The sequence below is a fragment of the Pan troglodytes genome, chromosome 1 (assembly GCF_028858775.2).
Source record: "Pan troglodytes isolate AG18354 chromosome 1, NHGRI_mPanTro3-v2.0_pri, whole genome shotgun sequence".
Classification (NCBI taxonomy): Eukaryota; Metazoa; Chordata; class Mammalia; order Primates; family Hominidae; genus Pan; species Pan troglodytes.
This window is the reverse complement of record NC_072398.2, coordinates 14,768,784-14,791,783: the sequence shown is the minus strand read 5'-3', so window position 1 is coordinate 14,791,783 and position 23,000 is coordinate 14,768,784. Positions and strand designations below refer to the sequence as shown.

Here is a 23,000-nt window from a genome sequence, read left to right as displayed (position 1 = left end):
ATTCTCTCATTCAGGCTGGAGTGCACTGGCGCAATCTCAGCTCACTGCAGCCTCTGCCTCCCAGGTTCAAGCAATTCTCCTGCCTCAGCCTCCCAGGTTCAAGCAATTCTGCCTCAGCCTCCCAAGTAGCTGGGATTACAGGTGCATGTCACCACACCCAGCTAATTTTTGTATTTTTAGTAGAGACAGGGTTTCACCATGTTGGCCAGGCTGGTCTCAAATTCCTGAGCTCAAGTGATCCACCCGCTTTGGCCTCCCAAAGTGTGGGAGGCATGAGCCACAGCACCTGGCCATAAACTTACTGTAAATGATTATGGCCTAGTTCATGGCTTTAAAAATAAATTAAAGCCTATTACCTGAGCATTCTGAGCCTCACAGGGACGCTGGCTCTGCATCCTGCCAAACGTGCTTCCCGAGGGGAGTACAGAGACGGAAAGCGGCACAGAGGCTGACGACCCCTCTTCATTCGGAACCTTTGCCTCAACCTCCCCGGTCTCCGTGTGACTCAAGGGTATGAGTGTTCACAGATGATTGCTGCTTTAACTCTGCTTTATCATAGTCCACACTTCCGACAACAGGCGTTTCTAGGAAATAAATTACCTCTTAAAAAATCCATTGTTTTATTTCCACAATTGCTTAAAATATTTTATTAAAGGAAGAATACAATTTAACAAAAAGTGTTTATTAAAGGGGAAAATATATAGTAATATGTTTAAGGCACATGGCAAACTTTTGGCATTAAATTGCAAGAAAAAAGAAATACAAATTATCACAATAAATTTCAGAATCTGTTTCTTTAGTCCAAATAGTTTTTTTAAAAAAAGTCTGAACAGCAGCAGCAGTTCACTGAGGAAGGCACATCATGGCTTGGTATCTCCGTGCGAGAGCAGCTGCTGCCTGGTGTACTCCCAGATCAGCAGGGCTCCACTCACGTGGACGTTCAGGGAGCGGATAATGCCCTGTTGAGGAATTTCCACACAAACGTCCAACTGTTGGATCAGATTTGCTGGAATTCCCTCACGTTCATTTCTGAGGAAGAAAATGGAAGAAAGGTTAGTTTTCCTGTAACAAACAATTTTTCTCTTTGATATTCTTTTTATTTTTTGTTTATTCACTTATTTTTCTCTTTGATATTCTGAATGTTACTAAAAGAAACATTAACAAATGAAGTTAAGTCTGTAGTACCGGGAAATAAATAAGAGTGTAAAAAAAAAGACTGATGGGTCAATTCCATGTTCAGCTGGCCATGCCAGAGAGATGAAATAAAAGGAAAGCCCAGGGAGCTTCTTATAAATGTTACAAATCAAAGAAAAGTGCAGGTATGAGCAGGAGTCAGGGTAAACTGTAAAACAGAAAAGTAACATCTTCTAGCCAGGCACGGTGGCTCACGCCTGTAATCCCACCATGGAGGCCAAGGCCGGAGGATCACTTGAGGTCAGGAGTTCGAGACTAGCCTGGCCAACATGGTGAAACCCTGGGTCTGGTGGAGCATGCCTGTAATCCCAGCTACTTGGGAGGCTGAGGCCTGAGAATTGCTTGAGCTGATGAGGCAGAGGTTGTAGTGAGCCGAGATTGTGCCACTACGCCCCAGCCTGGGCTACAGAGTGAGACTCCGTCTCAAAAACAAAAAAAACAAGGTAACATCTTCCAGTAGTCTGGGGCTCAGAGAATATACTATGGACACGAGAAGCTTCTTACCCCAACAAGAGTAGAGATTTCTCAGGAAAGCAATATTGGGTTAGGTCTAAACTTCTGGCAGTTTGTTCCACTCCAATGATGGTATAACCTTCTGTTTTCTTCTGCTGCAGATAGTCAATTAGCTGAGGTGGTTTTACCTGGATAGTAGTTTAAAAAGAACAGAATATTCATTCAGTTATAGCCCTGCTTGGAGTAAATTAGAGTTAAAAAACGTATTAACCTAAACTTAACTCTTTAAAAGGAGAGAATTATACATTATAAAAAATAACTCTCCCAACATGACATCAATTTCTTTTTTTTTTTGGAGGTGGAGTCTTGCTGTGTCGCCCAGGCTGGAGTGCAGTGGTGCGATCTCGGCTCACTGCAAGCTCCGCCTCCCGGGTTCACGCCATTCTCCTGCCTCAGCCTCCCAAGTAGCTGGGACTACAGGCGCCCACCACCACGCCCGGCTAATTTTTTTTATTTTTTATTTTTTAGTAGAGATGGGGTTTCGCTGTGTTAGCCAGGATGGTCTCGATCTCCTGAGCTCGTGATCCGCCCGCCTCGGCCTCCCAAAGTGCTGGGATTACAGGCGTGAGCCACCGCGCCCGGCCACCATGATATAAATTTCTAAGAATTATTCCTAAATCAAGAGTGGGCTGTAACAGGATATGTTTCACTGAACAGAATTCTACATTATTGATGATTTCTAAAACTGTGACCTATAAAAAAATAAGTAGAAAAACAGAAGTGAGCTGTATGATATTTTTAAACACTGTTCTTAAACGATTAAAGACTGCACTATTATAAATTATGCAAAAGGACTAATACACAAAGATAGAGCACTATAAAATATTTTTACAAATACAAACTTTTTTTTAAACTTTTATTTTAGGTTCACGGGTACATGTGCGGGCTTGTTTTAAGAACTTTAATAATAAATTACTTTCCACCCACCTCCACTAGAGGAAGCCACTGTTCTGCAGAGACACTGAGGTGCTGAAACTGTTTGTCGCTGATACACTGAAGGCTGCCAACAACGAGCACTGAAGCCCCAAATACCTCACAGGTCCTGCACAGTCCTGCACAGAACACCTGGAATCATTAAGATTGTTCCCAGCACAATGCTAAGCTCATCATGTCGCATACATTCCTTTGAAGCTCCCGTGGCAGTGGATTAATTAAAAAATGTTGAAGACCAAAAGCTTTCAGGCAAAGCTCCCGGAAAACTCCAACTTTACCTCCTAAATTGGTCGGTTTGTCGATGAGCGAGGCCACGACGATGAGCCTACTAATTGACTTTCCAAGTCTGGCAGCACGATCCTGAAACAGGAGCTCCAGGTCTAAGTCGGGAACACGACTGTTCCATGGGATAATCTTCTTCTGAACGTCGGTCCACTCCGCTTGGTTATCTGCTTCGACCAAATTAGTACCTGGGAAGGAAAAAGAAAACAATCCCACATATAAATAAATCTGAATTTCTATATATTTATGTATACATGTATATGTATTTTTAAGAATGTGAAGTAATTTAGAATGAGATAATTTAAAATGAGATTTAACAAAGCATTAAGTAAAAAACTTTAGTTGGATTCAGACACAATTCCCATTTGTAGTAGTAATTTTAAGTTTTCAAAATCAGCTTTATTAACCAATATATTATGATACTTCATGGAAACATGAGATACACGTTTTTTCACGTTTTAGCATATCTGAAATTGAGACACATCTTAGAGTCCAGAGTATCATAGTTTGGTAACCTTTTTTTCCTTGGAAGTACACAAAATAATGATGTATCTTACAAACAGCAGTATATTAGATTGGGATTTTCTATGGAAAGACTATTTCTGAAAACGACATAATAAAATATCTAAAATAATTTTAAAAGTGCTTGGAGTAACTTTTCTAAAATGAAGGATGTTGTATAAAGCAGTTATCTCTTGACAAAAGTGATGAGGACACAGAACATTACTAGCCTATCTGACTGCAGTGTTTTCATCTCTGTAGTACAGGACTGAGACTCTACCTCTCAGGCTCTTCCTCAACTCTGTCCTACTCCAAACTGCTTTCTGAGCAATCAAGTGGCACTTAGTTCACTTAGGATAGGACAGACATGCAAATAACTGTAACACAGTACAACAGTGAAGGTAATGCTCACACAGAAAGGGGTTACTAATGTCTAGGCGAGGGAGAAGCAAAGGGTAAGACCCCGGAAGGCTCACGGGAAGGAAGGTAAAAGTTTGCAAAGCAGACAGTAGATACAGCATGTGCACATGCATGGGATGTAGAAGCAACATGGTTCAGACAGCAGCAAGTACCTTGGTTTAGTGCACAGCCTGCAATGGAGTGGAGGGAGATGGCTCAAACCAAAGGGCTTTGCATACAATGATAAAGAATTTATTCTGTTGGCCAGGCATGGTGGCTCATGCCTGTAATCCCAGCACTTTGGGAGGCTAAGGTGGGAGGATCACCTGAGGTCAGGAGTTTGAGACCAGCCTGGCCAACATTGTGAAACCCGACTCTACTAAAAATACAAACATTACCCAGGCGTGGTGGTGGACGCCTATAATCCCAGCACTTTGGAAGGCCAAGGCGGGAGGATCACCTGAGGTCAGGAGTTTGAGGCCAGCTTGGCCAACATGGCGAAACCCCGTCTCTACTAAAAATACAAACATTAGCCAGGCGTGGTGGTGGATGCCTATAATCCTAGCACTTCGGGACGCCAAGGCGGGAGGATCACCTGAAGTCAGGAGTTTGAGGCCAGCCTGGCCAACATAGCGAAACCCCATCTCTACTAAAAATACAAACATTAGCCAGGCATGGTGGTGGACGCCTATAATCCCAGCTACTAGGGAGGCTGAGGCACAAGAATCGCTTGAACCCGTGAGGCAGAGGTTGCAGTGAGCTGAGATCGTGCCACTGCACTCCAGCCTGCAGCCTGAGAGACAGAGCGAGACTCCGTCTCAAAGAAAAAAAAAATTATTCCACAGTTAAAAGCCATTAAAAAATTTTAAGAAGGAGAGTAACAGTACTGCTGTGTGTTTTAGAAAAATCTCTTTTAATAGCTATGTGGAGGCTAGAAAACCATTAAGGGGCTTTTGTACTAGTCCAGGTAAAAACAATGCCAGTCTAAACGAAGACAAGGCAAGAGGGGCTAAAGAAGAGGCGGAGGAGGCAGCTTTGGGAAGTGAAATCGCCAAGACTGGGTAACGGATGTGGCAAGAGCAAAAACAGGACAAGAACGACTTCCACGATGATTGAACGATACCATTAATAGGGCATACAGAGCAGGCACTTTTGGGCAGAAAGGCAAACTGAATTTGGATATGGTGATATTTCAAGAGCTTAAGGAATATCCCGGTGCTAATGTCCAGTCTGTTCAGGACAGAGGCTGGGCAGCAGATAAGGATTTGAAAGTTATAGTTACACAGGCGGTGGTTTCAAGTTGGGGACATTAATAAATGTGTTCTGGGAGAGCATGAAGAGTGAGAAGAAGACCGGGCCCGTGAAAACCTTCAGTGGCAGGAGGAGAGGTTGGTCAGAAGATACAAAGTTAGTCAGTCAGGAATAAGCTCTTGTGTTCTAGTACACAGTAAGATGACTATAGGTAACAATAATGTATGTATACTTCCAAATAGCTAGAAGAGAGGATTTTCCATGTTCTCATCACAAACGTGAGAGGTGACAGATATGCTAATTATCCTGATTTGACCATTACACAATGTATATATGCATGAAAACATCACACTGTACCCCATAAATATGTACAATTATTATTTGTCAATTAAAAATGAAGTAAAACTTTTATAAAAAAGAAAAAAAATTAGGGGGATACTAACATTTAAGCCTCAGCATGGAAAGTCTATTACAACATGCCCCTTTACCAAAAACAGGCAGAACAGACAGACCTCATTAGCCATTCTGCCATTCCAGTAACACTGTATTTCCCTGCTCTGCTTTACGCAGAACTCGACAGCTGCCTACAACGCCATCTCTCTTCCCTCTCTCCCAGGCTCTACCCAACCACACTGGGAAGTGCCTCCTGTCACTGTCCTTTGCTTTAGAATCTTCACAGTTGCTCTTCCTTTTCCAGTAAAGCTCTCGCCGGGACAGACCTTGCCTTGCCTTGCCCGTACTTCCTTGGGGTCTCTGCTCAATGTCAACTCCTTAGAAAGGTCTTTCTCACCCTCCGTCCCTCTCTTCACCCTGCTTTGTTTTTTCACGGTACTTCTACTACCAGACACTGTGTTAGGTACGTGCTCCCTGTTGTCTCCTCTGTAAGAACGTGGGCTCTGTGAGGCAGGGACTGGGTCTCATGTCTAACATGCAGGAGACAATCAATCTTTGTTGAATGAATAAATTTAGGATAGTATGTCTTAAAACACATTAGTGAACCATCCAGAGGCCTGACAAAAATTGCATTTTCCCAGAACTCTCCTCCAGAGATACTGAATTAAACTAAGGGTGGTTCCAGACCCATAACTGTCCTTTAAAAAAAAAAGAAAAAAAAATCTAAGGGTGGGACATGGAATCTGAATTTTCAACAAGTCACATGAGTCCTGAAGACATGGAAAGTTTGGAGAAGCACCGATGTCAGGGGCATGTGGGGGACTCAGAATGAGAAGGGTCAGAGTGAGGAGGAAAGGCAGGATGGCCGGAGACTGGCAAACACGTGGCACAGAATGGGCAGGTGCAATCTGAGGGCAGCGTCCATCTGTCTACTCGGACTGTGTAAAAGAAACCGAAAGAAAATTTCTAATTTCCTGAAAGAAGTTTCAAAGGTGGTAATTGGTTGGGGAGAGTCAGAATGAGGCTAAAATGTGAGTGACAGACTGATAGGAAGATAGCCTACAGTCATTAAGACGGTCATTTTTAAATTGAGTTAGGGAACCTGATTCTTGGGTTTTTAGGACAGCTTGACTATGAAGGGGAAGAGGAGGAGGAGGGGGAGGAGGGGGGAAGGGGAGGGGATGGGAAAGTGGAGAGGGAGGGAAGGGAGTAGGGGAGGGAGAGGAGGGGGAAGGGGAGAAAGGGGAGTGGGAGGAGGGGAGGGGGAGGATGGGGAGGAGGGGTGAGGGGGAGGATGGGGATGGGGAGGAGGGGGAAGAGGGGGAGGGGAAGGAGGGGGGAGGGGGAAGAGGGGGAGGGAGGAAGGGGGATGGGGAAGGATGGGGAGGAGGGGGAAGAGGGAGGGGGAAGGGGGATGGGGAGGATGGGGAAGAGGGGGAGAAGGGGGAGGGGGAAGAGGGGGAGAAGGGGGAGGGGGAAGAGGGGGAGAAGGGGGAGGGGGAAGAGGGGGAGAAGGGGGAGGGGGAAGAGGGGGAGGGGAAGGAGGGGGGAGGGGGAAGAGGGGGAGGGAGGAAGGGGGATGGGGAAGGATGGGGAGGAGGGAGGGGGAAGGGGGATGGGGAGGATGGGGAAGAGGGGGAGAAGGGGGAGGGGGAAGAGGGGGAGGGGAAGGAGGGGGGAGGGGGAAGAGGGGGAGGGAGGAAGGGGGATGGGGAAGGATGGGGAGGAGGGAGGGGGAAGGGGGATGGGGAGGATGGGGAAGAGGGGGAGAAGGGGGAGGGGGAAGAGGGGGAGAAGGGGGAGGGGGAAGAGGGGGAGAAGGGGGAGGGGGAAGAGGGGGAGAAGGGGGAGGGGGAAGAGGGGGAGAAGGGGGAGGGGGAAGAGGGGGAGAAGGGGGAGGGGGAAGAGGGGGAGAAGGGGGAGGGGGAAGAGGGGGAGAAGGGGGAGGGGAAGAGGGGGAGAAGGGGGAGGGGAAGAGGGGGAGGAGGGGGAGAAGGGGGAGGGGGAGGAGGTGGAAGAGGGGGAGGGGGGAAGAGGGGAAGAAGGGGGAGGGGGAGGAGGGGGAGGGGGAAGAAGGGGAAGAGGGAGGGGACGGGAGGAGGGAGGGGAGGGGAAGATGGAGGGGATGGGAGGAGGGAGGGGAGGAGGGAGGGGAGGGGGAAGAGGGGGAGGAGGGGGAGGAGGGGGAGGAGGGGGAGGGGGAAGAGGGAGGGGAGGGGGAGGATGGGGAAGAGGGGGAGAAGGGGGAGGGGGAAGAGGGGGGGAAGAGGGGGAGAAGGGGGAGGGGGAAGAGGGGGAGAAGGGGGAGGGGGAAGAGGGGAAGGGGGGAGGGGGAAGAGGGGAAGGGGGAGGGGGAAGAGGGGGAGAAGGGGGGGGAGGGGGAAGAGGGGAAGGGGGAGGGGGAAGAGGGGGAGAAGGGGGAGGGGGAAGAGGGGGAGAAGGGGGAGGGGGAGGAGGGGGAGGAGGGGGAGGGGGAGGAGGTGGGGCAAGAGGGGGAGGGGGGAAGAGGGGAAGGAGGGGGAGGAGGGGGAGGGGGAAGAAGGGGAAGAGGGAGGGGATGGGAGGAGGGAGGGGAGGGGAAGATGGAGGGGACGGGAGGAGGGAGGGGAGGGGAGGAGGGAGGGGAGGGGGAAGAGGGGGAGGAGGGGGAAGAGGGGGAGGAGGGGGAGGAGGGGGAGGAGGGGGAGGAGGGGGAGGAGGGGGAGGAGGGGGAGGGGGAGGAGGGGGAGGAGGGGGAGGGGGAGGAGGGGGAGGAGGGGGAGGGGGAAGAGGGAGGGGAGGGGGAGGAGAGGAATGTGGGTCCCAGAGGAAGCCGGTGGAAAGGAGTCATTGTACAGGGAAGGATGAGACAGAGGAGAAGGGATAACATGAAGCGGCGTCCAACCAACCAAGAGGGGACTAGAATCAAGAGCTCTGCTTTATTCCTATGAAGGACAAAAAAAGAGATTTCATCATTTGGTCCTTTTGGAAATGTTTATTTTTACAGAAATATATAGTAGAAAAGCAATGAGTGTTAATGAACAATACTACTTAAAAGGGAGGCCACTGGCCATCAGCTTTATATAAAGCAGATCAGGCTTTCTTTGGCTTTTTTTTTTTTAAATAGCTTTAAAGCTAAGTTTCACTAAAAGTGTTAGTCAAAGTTATACCACACTTTTTCACTGTCTTTTCCCTAAGTGGAAAGGCAGAGTTCACCATGTCAATGAAAGTGATATTATTATTAACTACCTGTCCTTAGTAACTTAAATCAAAAAAACTAACCAGATCAACAAGGGGAAAAAATAAAATGAAAATTATTTTTTACCTATGTCTTGCTGAGACCAGTCACCTGGTTTTAGTTTACTAAGTTGAGTTTGAGAAAGGTACCACTGAAATCCCGCAGCTAAAGGAACATCAGTGAATCTGGTAAATTTATCAATGGTGATCCATTCATCTTCAATAAGGCCTGAAAGGCGTGGAAGGATGTAAAATATGGTCTGAAAAGAGAATTATAAAATCTAAATTTCTTCCCTTAAAAATAACAAAGAAATATATAACATTTAAAATACAACTTAATTATTAATGATATATTCTCCAAACTATTACATCTGATCAAACTATATACTTTCATTTATATCTTATAGCAACTGTCTATATATATTTCTCATCTTCTCAGAAATTAGGGGATTAATTTAGGGAATCCCTGAGAGGAGGCAGAACTTGTACTCTGGTACTTCTAACTGTGTGTAATAAACCAGTATGTGCCTAATAAAAACAATGTTTCAGAAGTAATCAGTTCTAATGATGGACAGTATTTGGATAAGTGCAATTTACTGACAACTAAATACCTCCAAAGGCAATCAAGTTCAAGCTCTTTTCATGACAAGTCTTTTACTCTCGTACCCATTAGATAAATTTAGAATCTGAATTCTGGTTTGACTAATATAATTAGTTGTGTGACGTTAGGCAAGTGATTCAGCCTTTCTTGGCTTAAACTTCCTCATTTGTAAGACGAGGATAAAATCAGATTACAACAGCATATTAAAGCGTTCGTGAAAACGGCATAGTCTGACACCACTGTAAACAGTCATCGCATAAGCAATCCTCCTTTGCTTTTCTTACCTACTAAAAGAACTGCACCATAAAAATGACCAACAGTGAAAAAAGTACATAGGAAGCAGAGGCACAGGCAACTTAAAAATGAAACAATACTCTTAGCAGCAATGCACATGTCTTCATGAAAGGTTTTAGAATGAATATGGTTTTCTTCACACTAGCTATATCTGTGCAAACTTAAACTGGCACAATGATCACGACTACATGTTGATTAAGGGGGCACCAAGTAGGGGGCACCAAGTACAGCTCCAAATACATGAAGACTAAACTAGTTCAACCATTGTGGAAGTCAGTGTGGCGATTCCTCAGGGATCTAGAACTAGAAATACCATTTGACCCAGCCATCCCATTACCGGGTATATACCCAAAGGACTATAAATCATGCTGCTATAAAGACACATGCACACATATGTTTATTGCGGCACTATTCACAATAGCAAAGACTTGGAACCAACCCAAATGTCCAACAATGATAGACTGGATTAAGAAAATGTGGCACATATACACCATGGAATACTATGAGGCCATAAAAAATGATGAGTTCATGTCCTTTGTAGGGACGTGGATGAAATTGGAAATCATCATTCTCAGTAAACTATCGCAAGAACGAAAAACCAAACACCGCATATTCTCACTCATAGGTGGAAATTGAACAATGAGAACACACGGACACAGGGAGGGGAACATTACACTCTGGGGAGAGGGGAGGGATAGCTTTAGGAGATATACCTAATGCTAGATGACGAGTTGGTGGGTGCAGCACATGACCATGGCACATGTATACATATGTAACTAACCTGCACATTGTGCACATGTAACCTAAAACTTAAAGTATAATAATAATAAAATAAAAACAAACAAAAACAAAAAAACCAAATACATGAAGAGATACAGTTCCTGTGAACAATTAAGCCCCATTATTTTATTTACACATACACCTTTAATTCATTTCATGACTGGAGAATAAATCATAAAACATATGAGAGTGAGGTGGTCAAAGGTAAGGATGAGGGAGGGCAGGAGGGAGGCAAAGGACTTACTCCTGTTGGAGGACTGAATAGAAAAAGGTTGACTTAACACTAGAGTGACTAGAGGAGTCCTGCAGAAAGATGCCGGACAAAGCATTCTGGGCGCTAAAGAACACAGAGCAGAGCATATTAAAATCTTTGAAAAATCCTAAATGATATTTGCAGTGAAGCAGCAGAAAATACACATTAGTGTTCTAGGATGCATATCTTGCAATATATAGATCTATATTTTTTTAAAGATCAGTTTATCAATAATCTTAGTAATCCACCAACAAAATTGCTTATGCACAGCAGCCTAAGTTACCAATAACTTATAAGTTCTTCAGAGGAAAAGCCCTAGGTCAGTGATTTAAATTCAAGGGCAGCACATTATAATTACAGTTGAAAAAGGGAGAAGGTATCATAATTTATGCAATGTCTAATGATTTACATATTGAATTAATTTACATGTTAATCATAATAAGCATGTTTATGGTTCTTAAAATTATATAAGCACATTTTGTTACAGTCAGTGAGGTGATGTATCATTTCCTATACAATTCTCATTACCCAGAACCTAAAAATTGCCATTAACAAAAAAGTATATCTTTTTGTTCTTTCATTAACAATGGGCTTCAGTACAATGAAATCTCACCTGCACAAATGTTCTCACTCATTTCCTTTTAATGTCAGAACAGATTTCTGTTTAGAGTTAAATATTCCCTTCCATTGTTTACAAGCCAGACACTGCCTGAGAAATAGAAAGTGAAAATGACTAGCCAATTTTCACTGCTTAAGAGTGAAATGAAAGCAAGTCATCTGCATAAAGTGACAAAGTTAAACTTAGAACTTTAAAATGTTAAGGTGATGTTTGTAAGCAAGAAAAAAACTTTACCCTAATCACAACCCTTCAACAAAAGCAGAAAGGAAGCATCAGGATTAAAGATACAATAGAGAATTTACAAATGATATTATTCTCTACTCACCTCTAGACAATAATCCTTGAGTGGGTGAAATGCTGCAAAAAAGAAATGCTCTTGAATGCGTTGCCAATTCTTCTTGGCATTCCTAAGGATTAAAAATATGGTATGAGCCACAGACAAATGAAACAACTCTGGTGAGGGGAGAATCAATTCAGTATCTTAAAGGGTGGCTGCAGAGTTGAGAAGGAACAGAAAATTTTATGAACTTTATCCTAAGATTTATACACACCTCTCCAAGATCAATACATACTTTAAAAACTGACACTTACTAAATTTCACATTTTGAAATGGAACCTTAAACCTATGTCTGGCAGAAAACTCTTTTTTCCAGGAGAGAAAACCATTACATAAAAGTCACCTTTTCTACTCCAAAGACTCATACCATGCAGCCAAGTTGTACCTACTTTCACAAACGAAACAAATTTACTATGAGCAGCGTTTAAATTTTTAAAACATCTGTTGTCAAGTTTATGTTTTAAAAGGCAAAAAAGGTAGGGATAAAAGTTATACAATATGGCAGGCAGGTTTCAGATAAAATTCATGATCATCAACCCATAAACTAAGCAGCAATTTCAAGACACTTTTCTGGCAAGATCACGCTCCTGCCCTGACCAATGTGTCTTCTTCACTCCCTGGAGTTCCTATGCCCTCCCCGACCCTCTCACTATCAGCAGACAGCCATGCCTCACACATCACAGCAGACAGGAGTGAGAGATCTTTCTTCTTCCTGCCACCTCCTTACCCACTTGTCCTCTTTTCTCCTTCACTGTCAAGAGTCTCTCTTCAAAGGGCAATACCCTGCCCCGCAACAGATCCCATTCCCCTGGGTTGTGCCCTATCTCCCCCAACTTCCGCATCTCCCCTCTTCTCTATTCTAGCCTTTCCTTCAGCCTTTTCAAAAGGGCTTTTGTATCTAGTCTTAAAAAACAAAACAAAACCTTATTAAAGTGTCCATCAGTAATGGACTCAAGCGATATCCTAAGGCAAATGGAATATTAGGTAGCTGTTAAAAGAAAAGCAAGTTTACTGGAGTTTCACCTTTGGTGGGAGAAGGAAGGAGACTGTCTCGTTTTCATTCGATGCCTTTCCGCACTGTTCAACTTCCTGACTATGAGTATCACTTAAAAACAACTAATGTTACCGAAAATGAAACAGAAGCCCTCTTTTGACAGCACCCCCACCACTAGCTGTTGAACTTCCTAATATACTATTTTTTGAGAGAATTTTCTAAATAAGTTGACTCTGTCTCACCTTCATCACCCATTTTTTGAAAAGTTAAAGACATGAAATATTTTAAATATTCCGAATATTCAGGTAAAGAAAATTATAGACACCAGTAAACCTACCACTCTGATGTAATATATGTTAATGTATCATCCTATCCACATTTGGACTTTGTTTGTTTGTTGTTGTTTTTTTTTGAGACAGGGTCTCACTCGGTTGCCAGGCTGGAGTGCAGTGGTGCGATCTCCGCTCGCTGCAGCCTCAACTTCTTGGGCTCAGGTGATTCTCTCACCTCAGCCTCCCGAGGTGCTGGGACTACAGGTGCATGCCACCATACCCTGCTAACTTTTTATTATTATTATTATTATTTTATAGAGAACGGGGTTTTGCCATGTTGCCCAGGCTGATCTTGAACTCCTGGGCTCAAGCAATCCACTCACCTCAGCCTCGCAAAGTGCTGGGATTACAGGCGAGAGCCACTGCACCTGGCCCCCTCTTGTACCTATTTTAATTTGGTTTCAATCCCCTAATTATGCTATCGAATGGCTCTTGATAAATCCAGTAAGTACTTTAGGCCCTTGTTTACCTTACCTCAAAGCCTGTCCATTTTTCTGTCCCTCTACTAATCTCACACTAATCTAAATCGCAATTTTCCTCCCACTCTCTCTTGCTCACCTCCGATCTGCTCTTCACACTTTAATGCAAAAGAAAACTGGATGACGTCATTCTCAAGTTTAACTTTTTGCTGGCTTCCCCATTCACTCAACATCAACCCAAGCCCGGCCCTGGCTCCCTCCATCTTGGGACTGCTCTGTTGCCTCCCTCAGCCAGACCAAGCTTGCTTTAGTTAAAGCTCCGGGCAAATCAAGTGGGGCTGGCCGTTCCCAAACACAGTGTCTTCTGCACAGAAATCTCTTTCCTGCAGTCTTCATTGACCTAGCTCCTATTCATGCTTTAGATTTTAATGTAAACATCATGTTACTTAGAAAGGCTTTCCCTAAACCACCCAGACTGAATAGTCTGTATTTCCTCATCACCACATTTACTTTTCTGTGATTTATTTTAAAACTTTAAAAAATCGCTCTGATTACTTGATGTCTATTCCCATTTGACTGTGAGTCACATGAAGAAAGAGGCTCATCTACCTGGCTAACCCCCAGCACCTGGCCTTGTGCCTGTCACAAGCCGATCCCAAGGAGGTATGCAATCACAGAACAGAGGTGGCTTAATGCCCAGGGTGCCTTATTTGTTTATTTATTTTTGAGACAGAGTCTTGCTCTGTTGCCGAGGCTGGAGTGCAGTGGCGCAATCTCGGCTCACTGCAACCTCCACCTCCCGGGTTCAAGAGATTCTCCTGCCTCAGCCTCCCGAGTAGCTGAGATTACAGGCGCCTGCCACCACACCCAGCTAATTTTTGTATTTTTAGTAGAGACAGACAGGGTTTCACCATGTTGGTCAGGCTGGTCTCAAACTCCTGACCTCAGGCGATCCACCTACCTTGGCCTCCCAAAGTGCTGGGATTATAGGCATGAGCCACTGCACCCAGCCGGATGCCTTATTTTGATTGGCTATATCTCCTACCTGGTACTGAGATTTTTAAAGTTATTTTTTAAAAGTGCATTTTATTGCTTAATAAAAAATATGACTGGAGCCAATTGCTTTTAGAAATCAAAACACAGCTACCAACAAACTTAGAATAGGATCAACAACCAGGATCGAAATGTCTCAATACCAAATAATCACTCACCATCGAATCATAGAGACAGCTACAAGCTGACAAATGCCTATCTGCGTGTTAAATTAGGGCAATTCCCTCAAACTCCCTTCCATTAAGGAAGGGCTGAAAGTCTATGGGGTAACTATACCCTCTGTCCCCTGGTTACCTATCTCTAACCATCAAACACAAGCAGCACGTAAGTTCATTAAATTACATAATAAAATATGATTAGCAGCAACTTTGGTAGCTTGAGTTTGGATTATTGCATGATAATGCAAATGCGATCCTGAGAAATATTAATGTTCAAATCTACACATGTAAACTCAGCCATGTATTCACCAAATAATATAGGAAATACACCATACACCAAGGAGAAATAAGACATTTAAGGTCCCTTGAAAAGATCAAGATTTTTAGTTTTCAGAGGACAGTTGGAATTGTAGGGGTCCCTGGCAATGCTACAGTGAATGACTAATTTTGATGACCAGCCTTTGCTGGGCCAGGCACAGGCAGGTCATTCTCCAGTACACAGAACTGTGCATGATGTACCAGGAATCCATTCCCGCCTCTGCTCTCTGTCCCTCCTCTGGAACCCATCTCCCCACAGCTAACTCTCTTTTTCTCCTGCTACTCCCCTGTTTTATCTCATGCTATTTACTTTTTTCTCCATTTTAGTATTTATTTGTATTTATCAAATATCTTTCTCCCAAGCCCCTAAAACCTCCCTTACCCACTTAATGCCCAAATGCCTCTTTTCAACAAATGCATCGAAAGTGAAGGGAGGTAGAAAGGTACATTGCAGCCAGGGAGGTACCCTCGCCCCAGCCCCATATGAAGCTACACAATGACTCAGTCTTATTTGTACCATGTACAAATAACTTAATGGTCACGACCAAGACTTCTACATGTTACTGGTTTTCCAAATGCTATTTCATTTGCCTATTATGCTGCTTCCAACACTTAACCATTTGTGTATATAAATTAGTGGGTGCTTTTTCAGCTTTTAAGATGAAAATTCTTTTATGTTGGTTGATATTGCCTGTGTCTCTAAAATTAAAAAAAAAAATCCAGAATTCCTGGATGGCAATAATCTATGATAATAATAAAAAGGCAAAACAGCACCACCTCAGAGATAAGGAAACAAGCGCAGAGACCTGGAGATGCTTATGACACTGCAGCCTGCTTCTGCGCCGTGACAGGTGCGGGGAAAGAGAGGCAGAGACATGGGAACCACCGTGGGGGCTTCACAGACACTGGGTCCTGCACCGCTCCCTCACCCCATCCACGTCACTTGCTTGATACTGAGCTTCCATGTATGATTTTGTCTGAGGAATAGGAGAGTTCTCTTAGAAAAGAAAAAAGCCTTTAGCTATAACTAGTATAGCTGAGAGATTAAGAGTATGTCTTTAAAGTCAGGTCGTGCCACTTCTAAGCAGTTCTCAAACAACAAAAGATGACATTTAGCTATACTGAAGAGAAACATGTACAAGTATGTAGAAGATTATTTGTACAATAAAGGACTGAGGATAAAAGGGCAGTAAGAGGTCAAGGTGGAGCTGACAATGAACTGTAATTAACTACACCCCAAAGTGAGCTGCTTAGGCCTGGCCCAGTCCAAGCCCTTGATGCTCCAGGACGGCAGCATGAGGATGTGGAAGGAGCAGCTGACACGGCATGGGCACTGCCCCCTCCCTGTGGGCCCTGCTGGAGGAGAGTGAGGGCGATGAGGTTGACGAGGGCTCCTTACCCTGCTCCGTGCATGCTTTCCACTTGATGGAGGCTGGATTCAATCACAGGAGTCAGGGCATCAAATTCTTCAACACTTAACACTTTACACACAGTCCAGAGTTTCTTAAGAGCAACTAAAGCATACAGTCGAACACTAAAATTGTGATTGAAACACCACTGCAGCACAACAATAAGGGCTTGCTTCAGAATTAGTTTCTGAAAAGAAAGGCAAAAAATTCCTCAAAACACAGACATGGACCATTTCACTCTCACTTGTATGACACAAAAAAAGTACACGAATGATACAACTGCTCCTAGTAAAACTTCTTCCACTGGCTTTGCTACCAGGGCCTCTCATTCTTCCCTCCTGGTCAAATGCGGTGCACTGGCATTTGCAATTTACTCAAGGAAAAACACATTCTCCCAGCTCTAGTTTTCATTAATGCTGCAGTACATTTCCCCCCGCCCCCCATACTCTAGTACCTGAGTTAACTTGAAAAAAGTATGTTTTATGCTAACCATTATACAACCACAATGTTTTTCAAATGGAGCCTCCATCTCCTATTATCTTAATTTGTGCTGAGAAAGTCAGAAATAGTCTTCAAGAGTCCCATTTCTGATGGCTTGAAAATGCTCCTAGAGCAAGATACCACACAAAGTGCTGTCCTCCTCCTCACTACTGATTTCTGAGCTACTCTGTCTTCCCTAATTGTGATCCTGGACCCACACAGTACTGAGTAGTGGCAGGAAAATTAAGAAATGAGGGGGAAAATAATAAAACTGTTTAAATTTCCTTGTAGTCTTTTCCTGTGAACTTTAGTCTTCACAGCCTGGAGATGTCAAGCAATCCCTTGCTTTCTAAAATCACATGGTTCAATAGACACTGAAGGTCAAAGGAAGTGACATATACTAATGAAGGAACCAGACGAACCCAAACTTTTAATGAAATATCAGAAGCTATTTTGATGCTCCTACCAAATGCACTTCTCCCCTAAGGCTCACATGGAAATGCTTACCGGCTGCGCCTGGCAGCCCAGTTTCTACTGACCAATTCAAAACAACCGTATTCACACAATAGTTTACCAAAGGCATCAGCATGGCTGATAACACACTTCAGTTACCCAAAGTTTCTCTGAGAAGGATAAAAACAGAGATAAACAATCCTCTTTCTCTCATTCCTTTACTCAACATGTCATCAACATTTATCAAAGGTCAGTGACTGTACTGCCAACATTACAAGGTGTGATGTTATGATATACACTGGTTTTTGTCCACAATTCCTGTCTTATAACTCCCATAGCCTTTGTTACAGTCTTTTGTTATAACGATCCCATATGGAAGGAAGTCACTTGTGCAGCCCACACTAAAGGAGTGAGAAGTCACGCTCCCCCTCCCTCAGGGCAGAGCTTCTATAAAAATTACTTGTAATTTTTTTTACAAGAGATTTGTCTTGTCCATCCCTCTTTTTTTTTTTTTTTTTTTTTTTTTGAGATGGAGTCTTACTCTGTCGCCTAGGCTGGAGTGCAGTCCTGCGATCTTGGCTCATTGCAATTTCTGCCTCCCGGGTTCAAGTGATTCTCCTGCCTCACCTCCTGAGTAGCTGGGATTATAGGCATGTGCCACCATGCCTGGCTAATTTTTGTATTTTTAGTAGAGACGGGGTTTCACCATGTTTGCCAGGCTGGTCTCGAACTCCTGACCTCAAGTGATCCGCCCGCCTTGGCCTCCCAAAGTGCAGGATTACAGGCATGAGCCACAGTGCCTGGACTCATTTATTGATTCAATCATTTATTTATATCGGTGTGGGCTCGAGGATATTTATTTTATTCTTTGGGTTGTGATCCAACACTGCTTTATTTTGTTGCTCACACTGTTTCAGCTTCAGCCACTGGGAACATCTTCCCTCTGCATGCCCATCTCACATCACTGTATGTATAAAGTTCTGCATTGCTCTCTGACTCTACAAGATGCTCCAGGCTCATCTTGTATACTTTCTGCCCTAGTTTTAGAATCAGCTATTTCTCCAGCAATCCCTGGTTCGTTTTATTGGAGAATGGTGTTAGCAACCAAGATCTTGGAGCTAGGTATACATTACTCGTAAATGAAAAAAACCCACTATAATTCTCAATAGGGAAAACAGTGCTTCCTATGGAGCCCACACTCAAAAATGTTGGCACTGCCAGTGATCGCTCGGCTGGAGCTTTCAGGACGTAAATGATGCTTTCATACATATCAGTGTAAAAAGCTCTGCTCGTGAATTCTCAAGTCCGCTCATTTTACATAACGAGCAAGCTGACAGGACAATACACAACTATGAGCATAATTAAGAAAGGTTTTTTTTTTTTCCTTTTATAGGAACACTTAGTGCTCTGATTCTGAAACCGCCTTTGCAAAATTGTAACTGAGGTGGGGAAAGAGATCTGACCTAACCAACTCCATCTTGCTTCTAACCTCCACGCTGTCCTTGTTCATTCCTGGGTGTAGGCTCAACTAACTTTGGGAGAAACTTAGTTTAGTTTATAGTTTAAAACAAAGATGATAACAGCCCTTTCCCAAGACAAACCCCCTTCTTGTCTGGGGACTAGATTTCCTTTGTAGGACTAAGAAATTAGCCTCAAGATTAGAAATTATGGTTTAGGAGTCATGTAGCTGGAAGCTACAAGATTCTGACCCTCCCTAAACTGCTCCTATGTCGGTGCTCGAGATATTTTGCAGACCTGCACTCGACGGATCAGCTGGCACCACCCAGATCGATTAACTGGCTCATCTGATCTCATGGCCCCCACCCTGGAACTGACTTAGCACAAAAGGACACCTCAATTCCTTATGATTTCATCTCCAACCCAACCAATCAACACCCTTGACTCACTGGCCTTCCCCCTCCCACCAAATTATCCTTAAAAACTCTGATCCCCAAATGCTCAGGGAGATCGATTTGAGTAATAATAAGACTCCAGTCTCCTGCACAAGCAGCTCTGTGTACTCTTCCTCTATTGCAATTCCTGTCTCGATAAATCGGCTCTGTGTAGGCGGCGGAAAAGGTGAACCTGTTGGGCGGTTACAACCTCTGTCGTGTGTGACAGTTGTTTTGAATCTCTAATTGCTCAGTACAGATCCCACATGCAGGTTAAGTAAGATGCTTTGAAGAAAATGGAAAGTCTTAAGTGATTGCTTCCAAGAAATCAAACCTACATTTATCTAGGTAACAACGGACTTTACATATCACAAATGAAGAGACTGACAAAGTAAATCAACTTGGCCTTTTCTTAGGTATGTCAAGTCAGTTTTTTTTTTTTCCTAAGGTGTTGAAATGGAAATTATTCCATTTTACTAATTAGCATTCCTTTTTGGATGTTTGGAAAATAAAAAATAAATCTAAAATATGTAATAAACGGCAAGTACAAAAAGGGCTTGATGGAAAAATAACATGTTATTTTTCCCAGATCTAACATGAACATCTTCTAAGGTAAATTCATTTTCAGAATTTGTCTAAACTATTCTTAGGCTATTCATCTACCCTGCAACAGGACAATGTCTGCTCTGTTTTAGCTTTCTCAATAGATTGTAAGCAAATCTCTTTGCTGCACATATTTAAAACAGAAAGACAACATTTGATCTTATCTGATGCCAGAGGCTTCTTGATCTTACGGAAGACGTGAACGAGTTTTCCTGGAACTGTAACACACTGCCATCTGGCTGATACACACTGGAAGACACCACCAATTTAAGAGTGTTATCATGATTTTAGAGGTTAAAATGTGGTGTGGAGAAAGGCCTGTCTTTGAATGGATGAAATAGGTTAATAAAAAACATCACTGTTTAAAAACTAGAACACTGAAAAATTCTAGGAAAGCTTATTTTCCCTTATATTTTTAAGGTACTTTCAACACTTAATAACACTATTTCAATTAAGTTTTCTCCTAGAGTTTATAGTATATCAGTACATTCTTTTCTGTGGATGCAATAATATAGAATCTTATTCCAAATCTTACTGGCAGGTTCTCTTAAATTCTTCAATGGCTGCCATAGTGATTAACCAAAATTAGTTAAGATTTCTGCCTATCTGTCTGAGAACTTACTGGGGAAATTGTTCTAAACCTGAGGAACATAAAGTAACTGTACTGCACACTCCAAATGATGACAGTCATTTTATATCACCTTCAATTACCCAACAGCTTTTAATAGTCTGGCCATAAGTTTCTTTGCATGAGCATTTGTTAAATAACTACCATTCAGTCAAAGAAGGTAAGGGAAGTCCTGTTTAAAGAATCCTAAGTAATCCTAATCCTAAGAATTATAAATAATTATTAATTTTATACAAGTATCAACAAAAACTTACCCAGTAGTTTGTCTATAAATTTGGTATGTACTCAAGCACACCTCAGTGTGTATGCATGTAAATGGGTAATTCCCATTTACTGGGTATTTGTGTCTAATACATGTGCACATTAGCAGGGCAGTGGAAAGGAAAGGGAAAAATTGCAAACATTCACAGGAATGCTCTACATGTAAAAAATTGGTACAAATACATACAATTCTTTTTTTACAGTCAAGTTTAAATTCTTACAAACAAACTTACCTTTTCTGGAATATTTTGAGTAATAATGTCCAAATGTGATAAAACTGCTAAAAATGTACAAATGCTTGTTTTAAGATTTTCTTCACCCTGAAAAAAATAATCAGATAAACAAATATTGATTCAAAGCTTACTGTGAAACATGCACGTGAAAGCGCCGTGCTGGACTCTATGAGGGCCCAGGACATGAGGCAGCCTCTTCCCTGGAACAGCCCGGGGTCTGGGTGGGAAGGGGGCTGCGGCAACAGGCACAGGACTGAAAGCAAAGGAAATAATTTCCTAGAGCCAAATGCCAGTGCACACAAAAATCAGCAGGTCACATAAAGTACCGAATAACTCAGCTCTAAGTACAGCGGGGCACAGTGGCTCACGCCTATAATCCCAACACTTTGGGAGGCTGAGGCGGGTGGATCATTTCAGGCCAGGGGTTTGAGATCAGCCTGGCCAACATGGTGAAACCATGTCTACCAAAAAATACAAAAATTCGCTGGGCATGGTAGCGCACACCTGTAGTCCCAGCTACTGGGGAGGCTGAGGTAGAAGAATTGCCTGAACCCAGGGCAGGGTTTGCAGTTAGCTGAGATCGTGCCACTGCACTCCAGCATGGGCAACAGAGCAAGACCCTGTCTCAAAAAAAAACATAAAATAAAGTAAAGTACAGTGTGCCCTCTGTATGCACGAGTTCTGCATCTATGAGTTCAACCAACCGTGGATGAAAAATATTTAACAAAAAATTTTTAAAACACAATGCAATTAAAAAGTAATACAAATAAAATTTAAAACTGTATAACAGCGATTTACATAGCATGTACATTGTACTAGACATTATAAGTAATCTAAGATTATTAAAGTACATGGGAGGATACACATCAGTTATGTGCAACTACTATGCCATTCTAAACAAAAGACTTGAGCATCCTCAGGTTTTGGCATCCGTGGGGGGCCTGGAATCAATCCCCCATGGATACCAAGGGTTGATTATCTGTGGCAGAGCCAAGGGCATGCTCACTTCAGGAGAGGTGAGGCCTTCAGGATGGGAAGGACTGGCCTGGAGAAGGAGCAGGAAGGTTAGAGAACAGATAAGTGAACAAGAACAAAGACACAGAGGCAAACTTAAGGGAAAGGCAGCAAGAGGAGACAAAGCCAGTTTGGCAGAGAGTGATGGAGATAAGGCTCAAAAGTTAAATGGAATCATACTGTAGAGGCTTTAAAAAGCTATAGCGAAAAACCTATAGAAGACTTAATCAGCTATCTTAGGGAAAATTTTTAAAGAAAACTGTTCAACTGGAATCTGGAAACCTCTGATTCCAGTTGAAAAAGACTGTTCAACTGGAATCTGAAACTATTATTATTTCATAATCTTAGTGGTTTTGGAATAATACATTATTTTAGTGATAATAAACTGATAAATGCCAGACAGATTGGAAAGAAAAGAGCATATAAGCAGGAAGACCAGTTTGGAAACCAATCCAAGAGGCAAATAATTTATTATTATTTAATTCCTTTATTTAACAGTTACTGAATGTCTTCTACATGACAGTTACTATAGAAACAAGTTCCTGTAACTTAAAAATCTACTGGAGAAGATAAAAATCAAATCAGATTAAAATCCTAACTGTAAGCAGTACTATTTATGTGCTATGAAAACCTAAAATAAGGGGATCTAAATACTTGGGGAGGTAACTTCCTTTAAGAATGACAATATGGGCCTGGGCGCTGTGGCTCATGCCTGTAATCCCAGCACTTTGGGAGGCCGAGGCAGGTGGATCGCAATGTCAGGAGTTCGATACCAGCCTGGCCAATATGGTAAAACCATGTCTCTACTAAAAATACAAAAATTAGCTGGGCATGGTGGTGGGCACCTGTAATTCCAGTTACCTGGGAGGCTGAGGCAGGAGAATCACTTGAACCCAGGAGATGGAGGTTGCAGTGAGCCGAGATCACACCACTGCACTCCAGCCTGGGGGACAGAGACAGACGCCGTCTCAAAAAAAAAAAAAAGACAATATGGGCCAGGTGCAGTGGCTCATGACCAGCCCAGGCAACATAACAAGACCTCACCTCTATAAAAATTTAAAAATAAATTGGCCAGGCGTGGTGGCAGGTGCTTGTAGTCCCAGCTACTTAGAGGGCTGAGGCAGGAGGATCATTTGAGCCCAGTTGTTCAAAGCTGCAGTGATCTATAATTGCCGGGTGACAGAGCA

The 23,000-nt window shown here is 43.1% G+C and overlaps 1 protein-coding gene across 6 annotated transcripts in view; it reads right to left on the bottom strand.

Annotated features, from left to right (window-relative positions):
* Positions 1–606: 606 nt before the first annotated feature.
* The window catches only part of TARBP1 (TAR (HIV-1) RNA binding protein 1), a 91,405-nt gene continuing 69,011 nt past the window's right edge, over positions 607–23,000 (bottom strand). For 3 of the 6 annotated variants that reach the window (XM_514281.8, XM_016941147.4, XM_009441676.5), the window contains 8 exons: positions 20,800–20,886; positions 16,240–16,436; positions 11,555–11,636; positions 8,771–8,942; positions 2,919–3,110; positions 2,635–2,759; positions 1,699–1,835; positions 607–1,029 (listed from right to left, as the gene is read on the bottom strand). In XM_514281.8, the coding sequence (XP_514281.5) occupies positions 861–1,029; positions 1,699–1,835; positions 2,635–2,759; positions 2,919–3,110; positions 8,771–8,942; positions 11,555–11,636; positions 16,240–16,436; positions 20,800–20,886 (1,161 nt within the window). In that variant the 3' untranslated portion in view covers positions 607–860. Of the gene's footprint in view, positions 1,030–1,698; positions 1,836–2,634; positions 2,760–2,918; positions 3,111–8,770; positions 8,943–10,601; positions 10,695–11,223; positions 11,320–11,554; positions 11,637–16,239; positions 16,437–20,799; positions 20,887–23,000 lie in introns of those variants that run through there. The other 3 variants (XR_010149726.1, XR_677832.5, XR_008537591.2) reach the window with 3 other exon arrangements.